The following is a 21,735-nucleotide window of genomic DNA, read 5'->3' as shown; positions in this document are numbered from 1 at the left end:
CATAATAAATAAATAAATAAATAAATAAATAACTAACATTATGCTGATACCTTTTGCTTTTCCCAAATACAATGTAGCCTACAGGTGTAAGTGACCTTTCATCAATCCAGTTGCAATGGATGAACTGTGATGAACTGCCCTACTTGTGATTGTTTAGAGATTTTAAAGGTTTTATAACAATGCTACATCTTCTTTGGCTATTCTACAATCTATTCACCTTTTCAGCACCAGTAGGCTACTTTCTGTGCAGCCGCACACACACACTCAGGCATGCCAAACAAGCATACACAAAAGTTTCAAGAGTGGGGGATGGAGTAAAATATGGAGACAAATTGAAGTGTGATTTATTTTCGCGGAACGGATGTACAGGACTGAGCGGCGGTCATATTTTGTACCGCTATGCGGTACATCTAGTTTGTTTTTTGTATTAGTTCAGGCTGTGAGAGGGCCATCCGTGGTTTGCCTGTTTGTTTGTACCTTATATTCTTTTGTTTGTTAATTTTGCCTGTTCCTCAACTACCCATTCCTATGACACCCATTCCTAGTACACAGTGGTGTACTGTGTTGCCTGTACTATTATAGATTATTTCCAAGACACATTTATCTTAAGGTAGACAATAAAATGACATGGCAGGTCAAGGAAAGCATCAAGAAAAGCAAAGATAATTTTTGACATAGGCAACAAGGGTGGAGGTGTTTTTACACTTTTCAGACACTCAAAGTTTGAAAACTATGGATATTGTTTTAGAACCAACAACCTTTCTACATTATCTGGGGGTTTTGTGTGCAAAAAGTGGAATTAATTCTTTTATTTGTTATTATCGTTTGGTTTTGTTTATGTAAAGCACATTGAATGACCTCTGTGTATGAAATGTGCTATATAAATAAACTTGACTTGACTTGACTTGACTGTCAAAAAATTAGAAGAAAATGTGAAAATCACTTTTCAGACATAAGATATAATCACTTATTTTAAAACATACAGATAAAAACACTAAAGATGGATCATGAACATTTGAAGACAAAATATCTTGTTTCTTAAGACTCTATTTTAGCAAAATATGCAAACAAATCAATTTTTACATGAAAATCCAGCGGGACCCCATTTCCAAACACAGCTGTACTAACTGCGGTCATTTTTAGTGTCTAGCCTATAACATCAAATAAATCAATTGTCATCAGATGTTGTATGGTATGCACTTCCATAGTGGCATATTTGCACGCACAACACAATTAAAGCGCATTGGAGATCCAAAATGTTTGTAGAGGCGGAGCTCCACCTGTAAGATATATGACAGAATCCTACACGTGAGGTAACTTCGTTTTTCAAGACAATTGATTAGTCAGTGGGCGGTAGATTACACGATTTGAGCTATAATTTAGCACATAACGCGACCAGGTTTAGTTGCGAGCATAAAATACCATGGTGATATAGCGACACTAAAACAGATCCACTTTCGCGTCACAGCATACCCTGGCTTTGAGCGCAACATACCTTGCTAATCGAGATTCGTAGTATACCCCACAGGACCGGTAACTAAAAACTTAATTTTGCTGTTATTGTTCAAGTATAACTCTAGTTCATATGAATGGCCATGAACACACCGAATACTGTAACAACGACATGAATGTCACTTTCAGAGCGATTCCCCCCCCCCTTAAATCTTAAACAATTTTAAAGACCGATTTATCAACATGAGGAGAGACTTTCCTTGTTGTTGATCAGTGTGGATGCTTGTGGAGTCATATTGTCATAGTCACAGTTAGGCTTATAGTGACTGTTCCTGGTGTGAACAGCCCTTAATTCATATTGTGGGAAATGATCAAGCAAGCCCCTTCTTGTAAAAAGATTGAGAATAATACCTATATGAAACCAGGGCAAGTAAAAACAATCAGTCTAGTTCCACATTGGGCACAAATGAATTTATTCATAACAAAACCAAGACTCTCAGCGGTGAAAGGAGCCTCTCCATCATCTGACACATAATCCAGCCTATTTACAAATTATGAATCAGTCCAAATTAAAATTCCAAGGCTCCACTAGAAAAAAATTACAAATGACAAAAATACAACATAAATGAAAATAAAAACAAGTATAAATGAATGAGGGAAAGCAAGTACAATTTCTTTAAAAAAAAAAAAAAAGGCGCACATCAAACGTCTGGGCCTTCACCTCCTGGAATAAGCTACAAAATGAAAAATAATCAGTATTGAAAAAGGCCAACACACAGACATTTACGTTACGTTTACATTACATTTACCGAAGCGACTTACATGTTAAGTATTATATTGCAAGGTCATTATTATTGTCCCAACTCGGGGTTAAGTGCACAACGGTGGAAGCTGGGAATTGAACCCACAACTTTTCAGGCTACAGCATCCTTAACCACTATACATTGTAAAATAATTAAACTTTGATTTACATATTTTTCAAACGTACCATTGTAATGTTGTTGCCATTTAGCAGAATCTGGTCCAGTTTGGTTATCCTCCTACCTTCTGGTGTGATCTCACTGAGGAAAAGATGGTTGTAATTTGAAACAAGTCATATAAAAGGGACATTTATTTTCTGTTTTATGACTGCAAATGTAATCTATAAATTATACTTACAATTCTGTAACATCCTCCAGCACCATGTCTAAGAGTGATTGTCAAGGAACATTTTGGAAGTATTGTAACAGCAATTGTAACAGATTCTGTTTTATCTTTGCCCTACTCAAGTGCCTACCTACCTACCTGCAAGTCAATCTCCATTCAAAACATCCATACATAAAATACAAATTACATAAAAGGATACTGACAAAATCATCAAAACCCAATAAGGTGCCGACAATCTCTTTGTCATTCTTCATGACGATGTGAATTCTGGAACCAATACATTTGTCCACAAGTTCTGTTGAGACAAGAGAAAATGAAAATACCTATCGTGTTCTCTGCTTGGTGTAATGGACTGTCTGATGAAGCTTGAGATTTTTTATTTATTTGCATTGCTGGTTACTTTTGCTTCAGCCTTTGAACATATGATTGCCGCTGCTCCACATAGCTAGGGGGTTGTGTAGCAATGTGATTGGGGTGGGTATTAGATAACATGGCACAGTCAAGCCAAGGGTCCCATCCAAACTTGGAGTAATGTATTTTTCTGCCCTTCTCCTCCCCTTGCCTGAACATGAACATATTTGTTCCTACCCGAGCTGAGCTCGATCTTCATGAAGGCCCAGTATAAAGTATATAATATCATGTTACAAAACATGGAACTTATAGACTCAGTGCATAATTTACTCTGCATTTACTTTATATTCTTATCTTCAAATCATAGCTCTACAACTTATTGGCCTAGGTATATAGGTATAAAAAACCGTTATTTATACAGCTCAAAGCGTGTTGCGTGTCCTGTAGCTCAACTTTACAAAGCCTGACAAATGCGACGTTAGTAGCTCTTCGGCGAGCTGCAAGTTAGGCTGTATTCATTGGTTGGATTCACTTGAAGTAAATGGCAAACATTTACATTTTCACGCTTATTTCATTTGGATGAAGTACTCTAGACTAGAAGTTCACGTCAATGCGCAGCTTCATAGGCTGCAATCAAAGAGTCTTCGCCGCACACCTAACGTTATCGGTATCTCACATTGGTTTCGCTAACTTTGCTAGCTAACCGGGGGCTCTGAGAACACTATTCTCAATAACTTGCTTTACACCAGAATAACATAGAAGTTTGACGGAGCTGTTTAACTCTTCATACGAACATATAGCAAGCCATTTCCCCTCGATTCACGGAGGAAAGCAAAGAAACGTACCCAGTGGAAGCAGTTGAGAAGGATTTGTTGCAGGTGTTGCCGCCATGATGGAAAGTGTTCAAGACTGTATAATCAATCAAAGATCTAACTCTGTCGAACGGTAGGGATACTAAACGGTAACTGATATAATCGATTCAAAGGCGGAAACTCTCTCTGTAGGCCGACTGTAGATCTGATAAATGTTTTCAAGATAACCAGAGAAAATTGGGGTCAAAAATAACAACCCGTCTCCTTTACCACTGAAGTAGTCTGAACATTTAGTGCTGATCAGACAGGGGATCAATCTGACAGGGAAAGGTGACAGTCTGACATTGCCTGTATGCCTACACGGTTCGATTTCTTTGGCTTCTCAAGGCTATGCCTTCAGTATTATACTACATTAACAATACACCAGAGAATCCGTAAACGCTATTACACAATTCATACACAATTAATGACACAATACACTATTAATCAGTTCAGTATTTTCCCTTAGTTGCAAGCCTTGCATTGCACATCATGTTCGAAGGATGGCGCTGCACGGAAGAGAAAAATAATGGGTGACGTCATGCAAACCCCATCACTCACACGAAGCGGAAGCGCAAACCTGCTTCTTGTGACTGCGAGCTTGAAAACAGCCATCGAGTCTCGCAGAGGACTGTCACTGTTTTCTGTGCACACTTGGTAGTTTACTGAATAACAACATAAAGACAGCTAACGTAACAAGGGCCATGGAATCACATGGCAAGGATGAGCTGAAAGGGCCCGTGCTACATATCGTGGTGGTTGGATTTCATCACAAGAAGGGTTGTCAGGTATGGGTTACGTTAGACTCGCGGCATGTCACTAGGCTCATCATTAGCTTGTCTACAGTAGGTAGCTGACTTTAAAACTTTTGTTCAGATTATCAAAATTGAGTATAAGGGTGTTAATTTTACGCTGTTGTTGGAAAAGAGTTTGGCCATGTTGTGTAACACCATCGTTAAAATGAAAAAGTAAACAAATAGCAATCCATAGAACTAGCGACTGCTATGTTGGTTGGTTAGCAGTTTGGGGAATGAATGATACCATAAGATGATAATCTGGATCTATGTACAATGTTATGCATCCTTCAAAATAGCGTACTTCCTTGGTGTTTGTCGAGTTTGGTTTTTAGTGGGGTAAACATTAAACTTCAGCAACTGGTTTTAGTGGTGTTACATTCTGGCATGTAATTGAGATCACGTGGGTTTTGCAACAGTGCAGGATGGAAATACAGCTATTACAGTCCTCTATCACATAATTGAATAAATTGTCCATTAATGGAAATATTTCAAACCCTAATTTACTCCATATCACACAGTAACCAGGGATGGTGGTCCGTCGCTCTTTCGCCCTTTGGCAAGATTTGCACTCTGGATTATGTAATGGAAGAAATATATCACTAGCCATTCATTGTAAATACAAGTCATGACAGCGTAACTACAAGGAACCAAGAGCAGTGAAGTTACTTGTTATTAACGAGACTGGCCCTAGCACTACAGTTACAGTCATGTATCGGTAAACACGCAGCTTATCAAATGTAGACATTGATCAACGTGTCTATCGTGACGTTGCTCATAATATTTATCAGGCTAATTCGTGCAACTAGTTTGTCTAGAAACTGACTTAACATCCACTGTAAACTTTATTGTAGAGACGCAGTAAGAAGGCAGCTCATTAGTAAACGTGTGTATTGTAAAGTTCAGTAATGCTCCACTGTAGAATCAACCCATCAAGAGGAGATGCCTGGGCCTGGACATTGTCATAGGCATAGACATTTGACTTTTCATTATTGGGAAGCTACAAATGCATGCAATTTTAGGATAAATATATATAGAATTGTGTGAGTGTGTGTGAGAGAGAGAGAGAGAGAGAGAGAGAGAGAGAGAGAGGGAGAGGGAGAGAGGGAGAGAATGATGGTGTTCTCAGCTGTTATTTGCCATCTGTGCCTTTCTTTTGTAAATGGGTCTTAGGCTAGGTTTGCACTGGGTGTGTTTTAGGTTTGGTCATGGGGGGCAGCACAGCTGTTGGCCACTTACCTTAATAAAGGTAGGCTACTAAGTCCTGTCCTGGAGATGGTCTGACCCCCTGCTGATCATCTACACCCTCTATTGTATGTGATTAGACCTGCTGAGTGGAGGGACTGCATTGTTTAATCTGGCCTCGTTTCAGAAAGGGAGAGAGATAGAGGGAGAGGGAGGTATTAGCTTCCACCTGATCGGGGTTACAGGCCTCCCTCAGAGTATCAAGAGATTAGGTTTGTCTCCCGGTTAGACTCTTCTCCCTCCTGATCCTTTTCAATCTAACAGTCTGTATCTATTCCATTTTTTCAGCCTGTTTTGCTCACTCTACCACTTTCTTTTATCAATCCTCTCTATCTCTCTCTCTCTCTCTCTCTCTCTCGCTATCTCGCTATCTGAGGTAGAGTTTAGGCTCAGGCCAGCATGGTCTTTCTATTACTCCAGCTGATCAACCGTACAGGCCACTAGACTCTGTCTTTGGTACACGGGTGTATATTCATATTTCCTATCAGAGGCAGCAAAAGACGCACAATTCACACACACACATCATACATCCTGTACGTGTGTGCGTGTGCGTGTGTTTGTGTGTGTGAGACAGAGAGCCAATCCCAACTCATGTATTATTGACATCTGTCCAGTGGTCTCTTTCAGAAGAGGTCAAAATAAAAAGAATCCAAGTGCAATGTGAGGCAGCAGCTCTAACGTTCTTGCATTGTTGATACCTGTCTGTAGACTACTGTCTATAAAGTGGGAGTGAGTGAGTGAGTGAGTGAGTTAGTGACCAAACCTGTCCTGAGATGTTTTCCATTTAGTGAGTGATAAGTCCCCGATGTCTATGATGGCCAACACATTGGAAACTGGACACCTCATCTATAATAGGTTGTTGAGCTTTATTGTGTTGGCCACAAACAACCTTATTTTAGCATTATTTTACTCTCACTTAAGAGCCATCAAAATGAGCATCTTCATAGTTCAGTGTGAATTGTTCACCTTCAAAGTAGTGAATAAAATAATTAAAAACTTAAGAACCTTACTAACATGTGATTGTGAACTGCAAAAAGGCATTCTGATCTATGTTTCTTTCTTTAACCAATACACACATAGTAACAGGACAAGCTATTCAAAAATATCCATGCATTGCTAGAACCTCTCTCGTTGTGATTTTGTTTTGGCCAGGTGGAGTATTCGTATCCTCCCATCATCCCTGATGAGGGCCATGACAGCAGTCTCCTTCCCGAGGAGTGGAAGTACCTCCCCTTCCTCTGCCTTCCGGATGGGGCACACAACTTCCAAGAAGGTGAGTTTGGACCAGAGTCAGAGGAAAAATAGAAGATTAGTAGATTAGGTCATCTGTGAATGTGTGTTTTTTTTTTTTTTTTTTTTTTTTTTCATCTGAAAGCCTAGACTATTTAACAGACATCAGGCTATTTATATAAATAGTGGTTTTCAAGTAACTGACTGTAGATTACTCAGAACCTCCACACTGCTACTTGCTCATGGTGCTTCCTCTGTTCCTGGATGTGTCAGAGAATATTCACTCCAATGCCACAAGTCTCTGTATGTTTGACTTCATCGGTCTACGTTGAAGCTCACCAAAAGCTTGGTATTTGGGAGAGGCGGGTTTAAATGATGGATGTTGCATGTCAGTTTGAGGGTATATGGTCATGTGAAGGACAGACAAACACACCTGTCACTCTCCCATAGCACCTGTTAGCATTTTAGCATGCTTTTATTAGTGCCAACTGTGTTGTTGTTTTTGTTGTTGATCCTTGCAAGTCTTGCATAGATAGTGTGCTGGTTTAAAACCAAAACATATTGTTGTTTCTGGTTGTTTTAATAGACTGTTCTATGGTGAAACATGACCAGATGATGGCTATATTAAGAGGTGTCCTCTCAGTTGTTTAATAACTAAAAGGAACAAAGCTGTAGGCTAGGTCCCATGATGAGGAGATAGCTTAGCAGAGAAGCTCTCTGCTGTGAGTGATGCATTGAGCTGTGGGCAGGCTGAGGAACTAGAATCTAAAAAAAACATGAGTTTCTCACAAGACTAAATAAGGATGCAGGAATTTGTGGCTTTGAGGACAGAGGCCTATTCACTCATGAATGAAGTAGAAGGTTCTCTACCACTCTGCCCACACACGCTGTAGAAGATGTTAGTTGAACTTATTGATGTATAGGAGCATGGTTTTACACACATAGGTTATATGCACTCAGTAGTGGTTCCTGAGTGATGCTGCCTCTTGTGCAAGGTCTTCCTAACTGTGTTCTGACCTCAGCTGTCCCTGTGTCATGGGTTTGTTTTCCCTACTGAAATCAAGACTCTGTTCAGTGATTTGGAAAAAGATGGAAATGAAAACATGAGTGAATGAGCACACATGAAACACTCCAAAGTACATTTGCCCATTTCCCTGACATCTGAGTCTCCTCTCTTCTACTGACTATCTTGTTTGTTACTGTTTTATTTTTTATCACTATTTTATTTTATTTTATTTTAAAGGTTGTATCAGCGATTTCAGGCCCAAAAAAGGCCCAAACATAAATGACCACATTCGTCTAATCTTTCCTAACGATCCGCTAGCTGGCTGCCCCATAAGCAGGACGTCAGTAAAACGCGTCTCTGGAGGCAGCTTAGGCTCCGAGATCTGTACACAAAAACAATTGCTACCAACAAGTGTTGGCAACCACTCAAAGGCAAAATAAAGTGTTCCAACCAATAACTGACGAGATGCACATTTAGGAGAGTTTCAATTGCACGGGAGGCAGGGGGAAGGAGTAGCAAGCTAGCTCTCTGTTTTGTTTGAACATCAACAGAAGTGATGTTACCCCACAATCGCTGATACAACCTTTAATTGTCTGCCTTACAATCTGTGTTTTTACCAATTTTTTAAAAATGTCTTCCTGGTGCTGTACTGTGTCAGGACAGCTGTTGGATCTGTGTGTAACAGAATCTTCCTTTCAGAGATTTTCTTTTGTTGTTGACACTCACATGTTGGCCCGAAAGGTGTTCACTGACCAATCTAGTCTGATTGGTTAACAACATAGTTTGACCTACAGTATGTGCTCCTGACTCCTAAACACCGATCCTTTTCCTTTAAGCTGTTTTGAGTCATGCTTTTGTTGCCATAAAGGTCAAACAAGAAACTCAAGTTTAATGACCTGACTAAAGTTCTCTTTTGAGCTTAGTTGTCTTATTGTTATGGTGCTGAATGATACATTCCACTGGGTTTTGTTTGTTTCAGACACCGTTTACTTTCATTTACCACCCCTGGATGGAGAGATGAAATGTGTCTATGGTGTTTCCTGTTACAGACAGATAGAGGCTAAGGTAAATGTGCTATACAGCACAACTCTTAAGAGGCACTAGTATTTCAATTCCATTCACATGTTCATGTTCCATTCTTAAAAAGCTCCCTCTTGTTCCAGGCTCTTAAGGTGCGGCTGGCAGATGTTACCAGGGAAACGGTGCAGAAGAGTGTGTGTGTCCTCAGTCGAGTGGTGAGTCAGCTGACAGACAGCCTTATGACAATTGGTCTCTCTGTACGTGTGCATGTGTGCATGTGTGTGTGTTTGTGTGCGTGCGTGCATGTGTGTGTGCGCGCGAGCGTGCGTGTGTGTGTGTGTGTGTGTGTGTGTGTGCATGCGTGCGTGAGAGGGTTCAGACCACACAGATAGAAGTAATGTGTGGTTTGTGTAGCTACCTAGCCATTTTTATATTTATAATTTTCATTCATAATAAAGGCTTTTTTTTTACTTTAGGCCTGTGAATCATCACAGGTCACCATGCTGTGGCAGGTGCCTTTAAGCTCTCATGGCCATGTCCTTCACAACAAATCCCATGCTTGTTGGTAATAAATAAATAAAAAATACTGTAGATGTCATAGCCAAACTAATATTCTTCATGAATCACTTTCAGTTTTGAGTTTAGGGGAGATTTAACAACATATATTCAGGGTGTTTCAAAAACATATTAATGTATGGGTGTACTATGCACGGCTGTTTGCATCTGCTAAATATAGAAAAAAGTCAGCTTATTAACAGCTTAATAACACTGTATTACAACTTTGTTCTCTGACATTTTATGGAGCTAATTGAAAGATCTCATCTTATTCCACAAATATGAAGTTGCTTGTCGTGAAATACCGGCCAGGCTGTTGTGTGGATGAGTTTATCGGGACATGGATGCGAGAAAAGTCTCGTCCAGAAGGAATGCTCAAAATGTACTGTGAAGGAACAGCTGCCATGGGAGAGCACTGGGAACTGAGGGGAGTGGTTGAGAGATCTGTTTGAGGGATCCTGTTGCTTGCAAGTTGCTGAGTTTTCAGCTCAAGTTCTGGTTTTGTGTTCCCTTACTCACACGTGCCTTCCTCAAATGTAGATCAATATGTTTATGTCATGGTATTTAGCAGAGGCTTTTGCATAAAGCGACTTACAATGCATAGCCCCTGTTGACAACCCTACTTTACCTGTTTTCCCTGATTTTTCCACTAATTTATTAGTAAATATGGTGTGTTAAACTTGTTAAACTGTTTGGCATGGTATATGAGGGAGAAACTACCTGCACATCAAAAGTTCCCCATCAGGAAGCATGTTGAAGGGAGCATTATGGTCAGGGCTGAGTCACTGTGTGTGTGGTTACTGAGTGTATCCATGTGTGTAAAGTGGGATGTGGTGCATGGACAATAGCGATTATCAGCAACATTATCAACAACATGTTAGCCACTACGACATCATCTTTTTACAGGGAAGTCACTGTTGTATTGTTCCTCTCTCTCTCTCCCAGCCTTTGTATGGCCTCCTTCAGGCCAAGTTACAGCTTATTACTCACGCTTACTTTGAGGAAAAAGATTTCTCCCAGATATCCATTTTAAAGGTATGCATATACTGTACATCCAGTTGGTGCACATGTAAAATATCTTACTACTGTTGTTGTTGTGGTGATGGATTTTTACCAAGTAAAAAACTTGTTTTACTACTACTACTAAGTATTTTCTACTCTGCATCTCTCTCTCTCTTGCACTCCCTCACTCACACTCTCACTCTCCCTCTCTCTCTGTCTCTGTCTGTGCAGGAACTGTATGAACACATGAATGGCTCTTTACGAGGCTCGTCTCTGGATGGATCACAGGTGTACTTGGGTAAATCTATTTTACCGTCCTCATTTCACACAAAACACCATCACACAACAATCCATGAGAGCCTGGGGAGGAGAGCCTGTTAACTGCTGGTAGACCATTTAAGAGCTGTGTTAAAGTCATAAAGGAGTTACTCTCAGTTGCTCTTAGCTATGAACAACTAAATGAGCGATAAAGATCTTTACCTGCAATTGGGTCCTTGCCAGGGTGCTATGTGAGATTTGGTTGAGGGTGGGGGTTGCCAGAAAGGGCAGAGAGTCTGCAGGTCAGGGTTTCAGGGCCAGAGGCGTTTGTTATAAAACATTCAGGGGGAAGGACGAGGTGTGCAGGTGCTGCTGGGTGGCTTTTATGTGTGTGCACAGTCTGCCATCACTCTAACAGCACAATTGAGAAGTGTTGAGAAGGGTTCAGACATTTAAGCCTCTGTCTCTGTTTAATTGTTGCAGGGCTTAAAGTGGCTAGGGCTAAAAGCACCGTGCCTGAATTCAGGCGTGAGCTGGTATACTTAAGATTTGAAAATAGGCAACAGTATATATGACGTCCTCATAAATGTCTGATAACTTCAGGCACAGACATTTTTATTGCTTTAAGCCCTGTTGTTTTCTGTAAAAGCCTGCAAGTTCTCATTGTAAATTCTCAGTGTTATAACAGTAATTAATCTTGATACATCATGTCTAAAACAATGGCACATTTGTCCCTTGATTAGCAAAGCTAAGCTAGTTATTGGAAAGGAAACAAAAAACACATCTCATCATTCAGTTAGATTAAGAAGTTTAGAAGCACAGGTTTGACAGTTCTGTCAGGTGAAATAATCTCATGTCTGTTCTCCCCCCATGTTGCTACAGGACTGTCTCCAAGAGATTTAATATTGCACTTTCGACACAAGGTAATCCTCACATTTCTTCAAACCCAAGCTTCTGCTTCATCCCTGACAGAGTTTTTTTTTTCTGCCACAAAGTACTTTACAGTCGTGCAACCGGTGGTTCAGTCCAGGGCTTTCTGAGTTTTGTTAATTCCACCAGAGTCTCTGTAATGCCCTTTCTCTTACTCTGTCCCCCAGGTCCTCATTCTTTTTAAACTTATTCTCCTAGAGAAGAAGGTAAGACCTCCTAGTTATATGTATACACTTGAGTTTGATGTATTACTTCAAGAATATTCCTTATGATGTTTTGCCGTGTAGAATTAGATTCCTTTTGGAATGCGCTTGATAGAAATCTTTCCTTTTTCTAAAAGAAAGCAATTACCAGGCTCTGAATTAGTGCAGATTTCTCATGGAGTTCAATCAGGCTGGTAATTAATGACTTATTATCTCATCCTGTAGGTCCTGTTCTATGTGTCTCCAGTGAACAGACTTGTTGGCGCCCTAATGACTGTGCTGTCCCTTTTCCCGGGTAAGCTGCTAGACACTCTGTAATAAAGATGGCACAGCAGACCAAATAGCCAAAAAATTAATGATTGTGGTGGGATTACATTAATGTCTGTAGCTTGGAGAAGATTTGTTCTTATTTTAAAGTGGAGGAAAGGAAACGGTAATGTACTTTTTTTCCTCAATCACAGTCTGTGCTCCTTTGTGTTTTCCTTTAGGCATGATTGAGCATGGCCTGGCCGACTCCTCCCACTACAGGCCAAAGAGCAGCGTGTCTGAAGAGCTGCCCCCGGTCATCGAGGTAGTACCAGGCGCTGAGGAGTTTGTGTCTGTGTCGGTCACAGATATCGCCAATGCCACACGCGAGCTGGAGGGGGCCACAGACACCCCGAAAGCCACACCCTCCCCTGGCAGCCCCGTCAGGGAGGACCCCCATCTCCTGAAACCGCCCCAGCGCACCTCGCCGGACTCGTCCGAGAGCGACTGGGAGACGCTGGACCCCAGTGTGCTGGAGGAGGCGCAGCAGAAGGAGGAAGAGGAGGAGGCCGGTGGGGGGTCGGGGCCAGACATCAGGGAGAAGGACTCAGAGGCCTTTGAGCCCAGCTTGCCCATCACGGTGCAGCCACAGTCGAATGCAGGCGGGCAGGGCGTGATCACCCAGGGGCTGCTGTCTGGTTTGGAAGAGGACCAGCATGGCCTGCCTCTCGCCATATTTACTAAGGTAAGTGAGGGACATGCACATTTGCATGTGCACACAATCAAAATGAACCACTCACATGGCTCAGGTATGCAATGAAATTCAGACAGAGATATTGTGAAATGAAATAAATTCAAGAAGTGTATCAATGTTTTGTATAACATTGAAACTGTTTGAAAATGGCTTATAATCTATTAACATGTACAGCTAAACTTGACTCACATTTAGAGAAGTTACACAGCAAGTCTCTAGTGTCTCCCATCTCAGATCATATTGCACTGTGTTAACTTTGATATGCGTTGCCAGGGTTACCTGTGCTTGCCGTACATGGCCCTACAGCAGCACCATCTGCTCTCAGATGTGACGGTGCGGGGCTTTGTTGCTGGGGCAACCAACATCCTCTTTCGTCAGCAGAGGCACCTGAGTGACGCCATAGTAGATGTGAGTCCTCCTTTTCTCCTTTTCTCTTTTCTTCTCCTCTCTCCTCTTCTCTTCTCTTTTCCTCTCCTCTTCTCTTTTCCTCTCCTCTTCTCTTTTCTTCTCCTCTCTCCTCTTCTCTTCTCTTTTCCTCTCCTCTTCTCTTTTCCTCTCCTCTTCTCTTGTCTTCTCCTCTCTTCTCTTGTCTTCTCTTCTCCTCTCTTGTCTTCTCCTCTCCTCCTCTCTTGTCTTCTTCCCTCCTCTTCACAGAGACTGCTTGTCATGGTCATCAAGCCATTCAAAACTATCAGTGCTGAAATCGTGTTTCCCAGTTTCAGCTATTTTATTGTAATGCACAAGACACAGTTTTTGTTTAACTGTGGCACTTTGACCCATTGATTTGAGCCCATGACGATGTGTTTAGGTGGAGGAGGCCCGGATCCAGATCCAGGACCCGGAGCTGAGGCGGCTACTGAGTCTGACCACAGCTGACTTGCGCTTCGCAGACTACCTGGTCAAGCATGTGACCGAGAACCGCGAGGACGTCTTCCTGGATGGGACCGGCTGGGAGGGAGGCGATGAGTGGATCAGAGCGCAGTTCAACCTTTATGTGCTCTCTCTGCTTTCCTCCACACTACAGCAAGGTAATCACACACACACACACACACACACACACACACACACACACACACACACACACACACACACACACACACACACACATACATACATACATACATACATACATACATACATACATACATATATATGTATGTGTATATGTACACACATGTGCACACGTATGCACACTAGAAGTAGAACTATTGGGTAGTAGGAAGTTAGGAACATATAATGTAATAATGTAGGGCATTCAAGATAGCATATTAAACTCCAATTTATTTGTTAAGATGGAACAGAATGTTACTTCTGCATCCACCCATCATCTACTAATTTTGTGCAGATTCCTGGGCAAACAACTTGCAAGCTACAGTAATCATCCACATTCTCTGTCAGTTTTCTTCCAAATTGTGTTCAGTTCTGTTGGTCCTTGGAGCTGGTTAGTTTAGTTTCAGCACATGGTTGACATTGTTGTGTCCTGTCTTTCTTTCTTAATGTGTTTGGCAACCATACCACTAAGTGTCAGTGTAAAGCCTCAAGTTGTATGTATGTAAGCGGAAACCTCCAGTGTTGAATGAAATATGAATCCAACACGGAAGTGCCAAAACCTGCAGTTCCTCAAATGGCCACCCGAGGCTGGCTTCAGAAGGGAGTCGGTTCCCAATACCCATAGACCTCTTTGGTAAAAATGTCAAATTTTACTGCAGTAATAAATATGTTTACAGCTTCGTTCCACTTTTTCATAACTTATTTTAAATTATATAAAGCCATAAAATTATGAATGGAATATGAATTGGCTAAGAGTTGGTCCTAGTCAGGAAATTCCAAGCCAACACATGTTGAGCTTCAAATCTGCTTTTCAGAAAATCTATGGGTGACGTCACAGAAGGTTTGTCCACTTTCTGTCTTTTTCACAGTCTATAAATAACATTTTAGTTGGAGATCACATATTGTACCTCTTTTGCCACAATTTTAAATAATTTCTTGAGGTCTCAATGAAACATCAGTCACACTTGGGCCAAAATACCAAAAGGAAGAAGCACCACAAAGCCGAGTTAGAACTTCTCTAATTCTTCATTAAAGGTGCACAAATTCTATGCTACACTAGCCTAATGCTACACATCATACATTTAAACACGTTTTTGCTACAGTTGCTGCAGTATATTTGTGTATATTATAACACATTCACACACCTGTATGAAATTATGTTTTGTAACTTGTCCCTGTTGAAGAAAGGGATAATACAACACACCAGTTGCACACTCTCAAGTTCTTAATTAATGAATAATTTAGGTCAACATGACTCACTTAATGGACAAGCAACAGCCACAAATAGAACATTTACATTCACGAGCAACAGCCACAATTTATGCTTAATTCCTTGGACATTGTTTTAGAACTCTCAGAAGGGAAACACAATCTTGAGGAATTGTAGTTAAAGAAGTTACTAGTTATAAGAAAGGTGAAAAGTCAGAGTCCTCGTTGAGACTGTCTGTCTGTCTGTCTGTATCTCTGTCTGTCTGTCTGTCTGTCTGTCTGTCTGTCTGTCTGTATCTTTGTCTGTCTGTCTGTCTGTTCAGCCCTTCATCCATCCATCCTAAATCATTCCTCTTCCATTGGGCTGCCTTCACTTTGAAGTTACATAACTGGAGGAGCACATACAAAAGACTTAAGGGCAAATGGGAGAATCCTGCCCAAATTTATGAAAATCAATAAAGTAGAGGGACGGCAGAAATAGTCTTCAACACACCTATTCACACACACAGATGTACTGTCATGGCTCAAACTGACCTAGCCGTTCGCTGTTCTTGCCAATGCCATTGAGATGCATGTTTCACTGATATTAGCTGATGAATTGTTCATCTTAATTAATTCATGTGTGTAATGAAGCTTGGCCCTCTGCTCCATCCAGATAATGAGAAGCTGTTGGCTGATTATGGAGCTCCATTCGTCTCAGCCTGGAGGATCACACACAACTTCAGAGTGTGGTACAGCAACAAGCACCCAGCCATGACTGAGATTACACCTGGGTAAGATATGGGGAATGGGTGGTGGTAATGACATAGCCCTTAGATTCCAGACCCAAATCCGAAAGATAAAGGGTCTGGCCATGAATATTGTAATGGCCCAACTCGAGGGGCGGCACCAAGCATGCATTTGAAAATCTCACTGCACACAATTGGATAACACTATATGACCAATGTTTACTGATTGATTCTGGACTTCGACGCAATTGGATAACACTACAACTGTCATCTGTTTAGCTTGCCTCTGGCCTGCCGATATCAGATACACAGATGTGATTGGTTCCCCGCGATGCGAGGGGCAAAAGTAACATGCTTCATTACTCATTGCCAGAGTCTCTGGCTGAGCAAATTGATATTGTGTACAAGAACTCTGGATTCCCAGGGTAGTAATACAAATAACAATAACAAAACAAGTTGTACCCCAGCCAGAGACCAATTTTGTGCTGTTTACAAACAGAATCATCGTTTTTTTGTGCCTGTTTAGCCTTACGGTGTCCTTACCACTGTCTGTATTTGTGTCCCCCCGCCACAGCCATCCTTTCCTTGGTCAGTATGGTGTGGCGGACATGAAGCTGCGTCTCTCACAGTGAGTACCGCTGCTTTTCTATGGCTTGTACCTTCAGCTATCTGACACATTCTGATCTCGCAGATGTCTGTTCCTTGTTGGCTATTCGTTGAAGAGCAGTTGTGAAATGAACACCATGATGAAATAGGAAATCTAGATCCTTCAAACGAGCACTTTGATGAGTTCATGTGATACGTTGCTAGAGGCACCATATTAATTTGTGTCTGTTGGAAGAGGAAAGCCAACAACATGCTGCCACCCTGTGGTAGTCAGAGGAAGTAGAAAATATCTGTCTTGCCATCAGGCACAGGAGTTAACTTGGCAGTGTTCTGAAAAACTCTCTTGATTTGATGCAATTATGAAACATCTCATCTTCTCTCATCCATCTTTCTAAAATGCTCTCAAAGGATTCTAACACTGTAACCTGCTGTGTGCCTCGTTCTGTGTCAGCATAGTCCATCTAAAATGTCTGCTGGCTATTCACTCACACATTAGGTAGCACAGCAGCTCTTAATTTCGTCCTTTCCTGGCCTGTATGGAGTGCTGAGGTGCTGCTTGTCATGATGGAGAAGGAATAAACCGAAGCCTCCTTACGTTCATAGTTAGATAAATACTAAAGAGCTCAGTCAAAAAACAATCTAGCATATCGGTCTCACTGTTTTGCATTTTTGTGTGTCTGTGTCTGTGTCTGTGTGTGTGTGTGTGTGTGTGTGTGTGTGCTTGGTTTGGTTCCAGGAAGTTCAGAGTGGGAAGGTGATCTGGGCTAGTATAGGGTTTCTCCCTGTGCCCCATCCTTAAAATGAAAGCCTCTAGGATTACACAGGGATATTTGCGCCCCTTGTGTGTGTGTGTGTGTGTGTGTGTGTGTGTGTGTGTGTGTGTGTGTGTGTGTGTGTGTGTGTGTGTGTGTGTGAGTGTGCTAATGGGTGTTCATGTGGGTGTCTTCATCCGCCCTCATCTATTGATAGCTTTATGGTGAGAACCCCCGCAGGGCCACTTGCTGTTGATATATTGGCCTCTCACTTCCTGTTCAGGGTAGGGTGTCAGGCACCCTGTGAACTTTGTCGTAATGCCTTGGTAAACAAATAAACAGACATGGTTACGCTATCTAGTGCTCAAATAGATCAAATATACTATTCTGTATTTGAACTAGCACAAGAAGTCACATTTCCTGTGAAGCACACTTTGTTTTGCCTCGTCCTTTGTCCCCTCCTTCACCTTGCATCATCAGTAAATTCAATCTTGAGCAGGTTGATGACTGACAGTGAGAAAACGAGTGAATGAGAAAACAAGTGTGTTTTTTTTTATTTGTGCGGGTGGTGTGTTTTTGCATCCTTTGTGTTGGCCTGCACTCACCCCTAGTCACTTCCTCTATCCCTTCACAAGGCAAGTGGAAAGGGAAAAAAAAAAAAACAGGAAAAGGGCAGTCGGGCTTTCTTTGAATTTTAATGGCCACAGTCAGCAGCACTGGGTTGCCCTCAGTGGAAAGTGTGTAGCATTGAATATGAGGCCAACAATGCTGGTATTGAGTGTCAAAACAGAGAAGGGTAATTCTGTTACAAAGGGCCCTCAGATCACATTTCATAGGCATGGCTCCTCAGTCACTGCTAGAGACCAGACCTAGAGACCAGGGCTTTTCTAGTCTTGGTATTCAAAAGACTGTTAAAATGAGAGACTGGGAGTGCGACCTGTAGTCAGGACATCAGTAGTGGTGGCGCAGTGGTGTGCTGTAGCAATTGGGCTCTTGTGGGTCCGTAGGAAACAGGGACAACATTTTGTTTGGATAAAAAACTCTTTTTTAAAATTGTATTGTGAGCTATTTATCCATAATATAATGAATGAATTGAATGAGGATTTTTTTATTTCTTAAAATCAATCACACGTTTGTTTTGTCATGTGATAGTTTACACATTCACTCTTTTGTCTGATGTTAGCTACTTATACATTAGGTGATTATATGTCTAAATTACATGATCTCTCAATTTTATTACCGGTATACAAATTTGTTTTAAAAATAAATAGAAAATATGTGCAATACTTAGCTACCTGAGACCTGGCCTGTGAACAATTGTATTACCTTGGTCAATGAGATTATAGTTTTAGTGTGGTTTGTCTGTAGGCTGGATTTGGCAGAAACAGCTGGCCTGATTTTAATTAAACCTAAGATGAACTAATTAAGAAGCCATTAAGTTTTTGGACCAGGTCCAAATCACTGGTCAGATCTGTGAATTTAGTTTTACTTTCACTAAAGCTGCTGTATAGGCCTTATAGTATTTGGCCTTGCAGAGGTCTGTACTCTTCAAGTGCCCATGTAGTTACCTAATATTTCAAACTGCAATTAATGACAAGGGAACTTAATACCAGGAAGAGAGCATTTAGATATGCAACTGTGTGTGAGAGTGGATGTATTTTTGGACACTTGGCAATGGTTGTTTATTTTCTGTCCTCTGTGCTATTCCAGCTCTGTGCAAAATAGTGAGCGCGGGAAAAAGATTGGCAATGCTGTGATGACCACCAGCCGGAGTGTGGTTCAAACGGGGAAGGCTGTAGGTGAGTGGACGGGAAATGAGAAGCATTCCCATTTTTATGTCGTATTGTGATGCCAACATCCCTCCTTGCTGGAGATTGATTGGATGCATTATTTCATTGATTAGTAACTGTGCACATTTTGAGTGTATGTTTAAACTGTATGTTTAAATTCTTCTATTATCAACAGTTTTCCAACTATTTTGAGTCCTTTTATGAGGATACAGCTAATTATTTTATCCTCTCCCTCAGGTCAGTCTGTAGGGGATGCCCTGACCAGTGCAAAGTCAGCCATGTCATCGTGGTTCTCCACCTTGGCCCAGCCAGCTGCTGTGACCTCCCCAACCTGTCCTGAGACCCATGTACCCGATGAGTGACACCCACACCTCCTCATGAACTATGATAAACCTTCAGCATGTAAGCAAACCAGATACAGAGGCAATCCAGGGACACTGATCACCCCTCCTGCCACATTTCCTTGGATTGTTTAAGATAACTTAAGGTTGGTTCATGGTTCAGGTAGCACTGATGTTCTACCACGATTGGATTCTTGGTATTCCAACCATCGTTTGCCTCCATGCTATCCATGGCTCACTTGAACTTCAGCTTCAGGATGAACTTGATACATCAGGCACTGTCAACCATGGACTTCACGGTCAAGACAGCAAAATGCCATCTCCACACTAGCGTACATTTAGATCTCTTATCTTCATTTGTTACCACTGACCAGAACTGGCCAAGCATCTTACACCAATCTTCCCAGTGTCTTAGTTGTTTCTTTTGATCAAACACTGCAGACACTAACCCTTGGCCCTGAGAATTCCGTTATTATCTTTTAATCCCTTATCCGTTAATATTTCCTGAACATAATCTGAATGGAGTCGATTGGAGGGTGATCATGAAGGATCCAAGTCCAGGTGTTCTGGGAGTACAGTATGTTTATGTTTGTTTATGTATCTCTGTGTGTGTATACATATATATGTTTGTATGTGTGTGTGTTTGTTTGTGTGTGTTAAGAGTGCGGTGGGTGCTTGTGTGTCAAAGCTGTCGCTGCAGGGAGTGAAACATCCACGTGAACACTGCTGTAGGCCAGAATAGCTGGCTTTATTTTAGTATCTTATGAACCGAACGGGATTTTTTCTGCTGCTGAAGATTTGGTGGTTATGTGAGTTTCAACTAAGAGATTCCCTTGCCCATGTAATAGATCTGGGGTCTTATATCACTATAGAACGGCCTCTTATGGCATTGACCGTATATAGTAGCTTTTACGAGGTTGCTGTCCAACAAGAGGCCATTGGGAGAGATGTCAAACTGGGTAATATCATTCTGAGTTCAAGACCGTCTAGTATGGCATCGGACTAAATGACCCATGGCCCATTATTAACTGTTGCAGTTGCATGTATCTCTTGGTAGCCCAATATCCCTCTAAAAGGGGATGATCACAGGACATCCACAGGGTTTATGGATCCTCTCAGCAGTGAAGTGGTTGATTTCATTCTAGTTTAAGGGTTATTTACCTGGACCTCTTCATGATAATGCTGCCAGTCTTTGAGCTGTCACATCAATTTGATGAGATCTCAGTCTATTATAGGTATTACTTGCAGTCTGCCCTGATATAGACTGTCCTATCGGAGGTTTTCTACTGTTGATGTTCAGGTTTGACCTTTGGCATCAGAGGTAGATTGGATAACATTCAAATGTATGCATTAGCATGTGCCTGAGGGTCAACCCTTCCCCATGTCCTCCATTGCCTACTGTATTTTTGAGACTGTACAGAAATCTTATACTTTAATGAAGGACTAAATGTAAAACAATGGACGTCTTAGACTGAGAGTGCAGACTATGTAATGCGTTGACCTATTATTATATTTGCTTTTTATTTGCATGGGTGTTTTGCAATACACCCATTTAAACTGTAAATTGTTTTGGTGAGAATGCTGAATAGACCTAAATTAACTGAAATTGAGGATGTCTTAGGTTTATGTATTTTCTATTAATTTAATTGAGGACATCCGATGCTCTCCTTTTTATCATGTTTTCCCCAATATCACTATTGCACACAAAGCTGCATTAGCTGTTTTATCTGATAAAAGTATTTACGTGTGTATGTATAAAATATGAATGTATTCCTTTTCCAACGAGAGCTGTATAATTCTCAACCTATTTTCCTGATAAATGCTTTTAAAGTCAAAAGAAAACAAGTAGAATTAAGACAATAATATTGATGTAATAAACAGGAATACATCTATTAATCTGGTGACACGCCCTTATTTTTCTGTATACAGGAACAGAGTTTTATATTTAAAAATAAATCTGAAGAAAACAACCCTCTTCACTCCATCTTTTGACATAGCTCCTCCTTGAATCTAGCCTGGTGCTGGGCCTGCTTGTCTCTATTCAGATATAGGTCATCCTAACAAAAGCCGGGCAGAGGGGGGCTGGTGGGACACAGAGGCATGACCAGACAAAAACATCTCGCCCACGTGCCACTCAACAACAATGCCGTGCCACCATCATCAGACCAGATGAACCAAGTGACCTTACCCATGACTTTGAGATTAATGGGCAGGAA

At 41.3% G+C, this 21,735-nt stretch overlaps 2 protein-coding genes across 2 annotated transcripts; one reads left to right on the top strand and one right to left on the bottom strand.

Moving 5' to 3' along the window:
* Positions 1 to 1,904: 1,904 nt before the first annotated feature.
* Positions 1,905 to 4,289, bottom strand: lsm5 (LSM5 homolog, U6 small nuclear RNA and mRNA degradation associated). Its single transcript, XM_048265959.1, has 5 exons — positions 3,795 to 4,289; positions 2,798 to 2,893; positions 2,611 to 2,638; positions 2,441 to 2,513; positions 1,905 to 2,186 (listed from the first exon to the last, which is right to left on the bottom strand). The coding sequence occupies exons 1-5, from the start codon at positions 3,838 to 3,840 to the stop codon at positions 2,154 to 2,156; spliced, it is 276 nt and encodes a 91-aa protein (XP_048121916.1). The 5' UTR covers positions 3,841 to 4,289; the 3' UTR covers positions 1,905 to 2,153.
* Positions 4,290 to 4,375: 86 nt separating this feature from the next.
* avl9 (AVL9 homolog (S. cerevisiase)) lies at positions 4,376 to 21,412 on the top strand. The gene is made up of 16 exons (XM_048265958.1): positions 4,376 to 4,588; positions 6,992 to 7,112; positions 9,055 to 9,140; positions 9,239 to 9,310; positions 10,596 to 10,685; positions 10,884 to 10,950; positions 11,793 to 11,833; positions 12,008 to 12,046; positions 12,269 to 12,338; positions 12,532 to 13,034; positions 13,317 to 13,451; positions 13,852 to 14,071; positions 15,958 to 16,075; positions 16,605 to 16,658; positions 19,099 to 19,187; positions 19,416 to 21,412. The coding sequence occupies exons 1-16, from the start codon at positions 4,505 to 4,507 to the stop codon at positions 19,538 to 19,540; spliced, it is 1,914 nt and encodes a 637-aa protein (XP_048121915.1). The 5' UTR covers positions 4,376 to 4,504; the 3' UTR covers positions 19,541 to 21,412.
* The last annotated feature ends 323 nt before the right edge of the window (positions 21,413 to 21,735 follow it).

Source organism: Alosa alosa, chromosome 16 (assembly GCF_017589495.1).
Source record: "Alosa alosa isolate M-15738 ecotype Scorff River chromosome 16, AALO_Geno_1.1, whole genome shotgun sequence".
NCBI lineage: Eukaryota > Metazoa > Chordata > Actinopteri > Clupeiformes > Clupeidae > Alosa > Alosa alosa.
The sequence above is the reverse complement of the archived record's forward strand: the minus strand, read 5'-3'. Positions and strand labels throughout refer to the sequence as shown.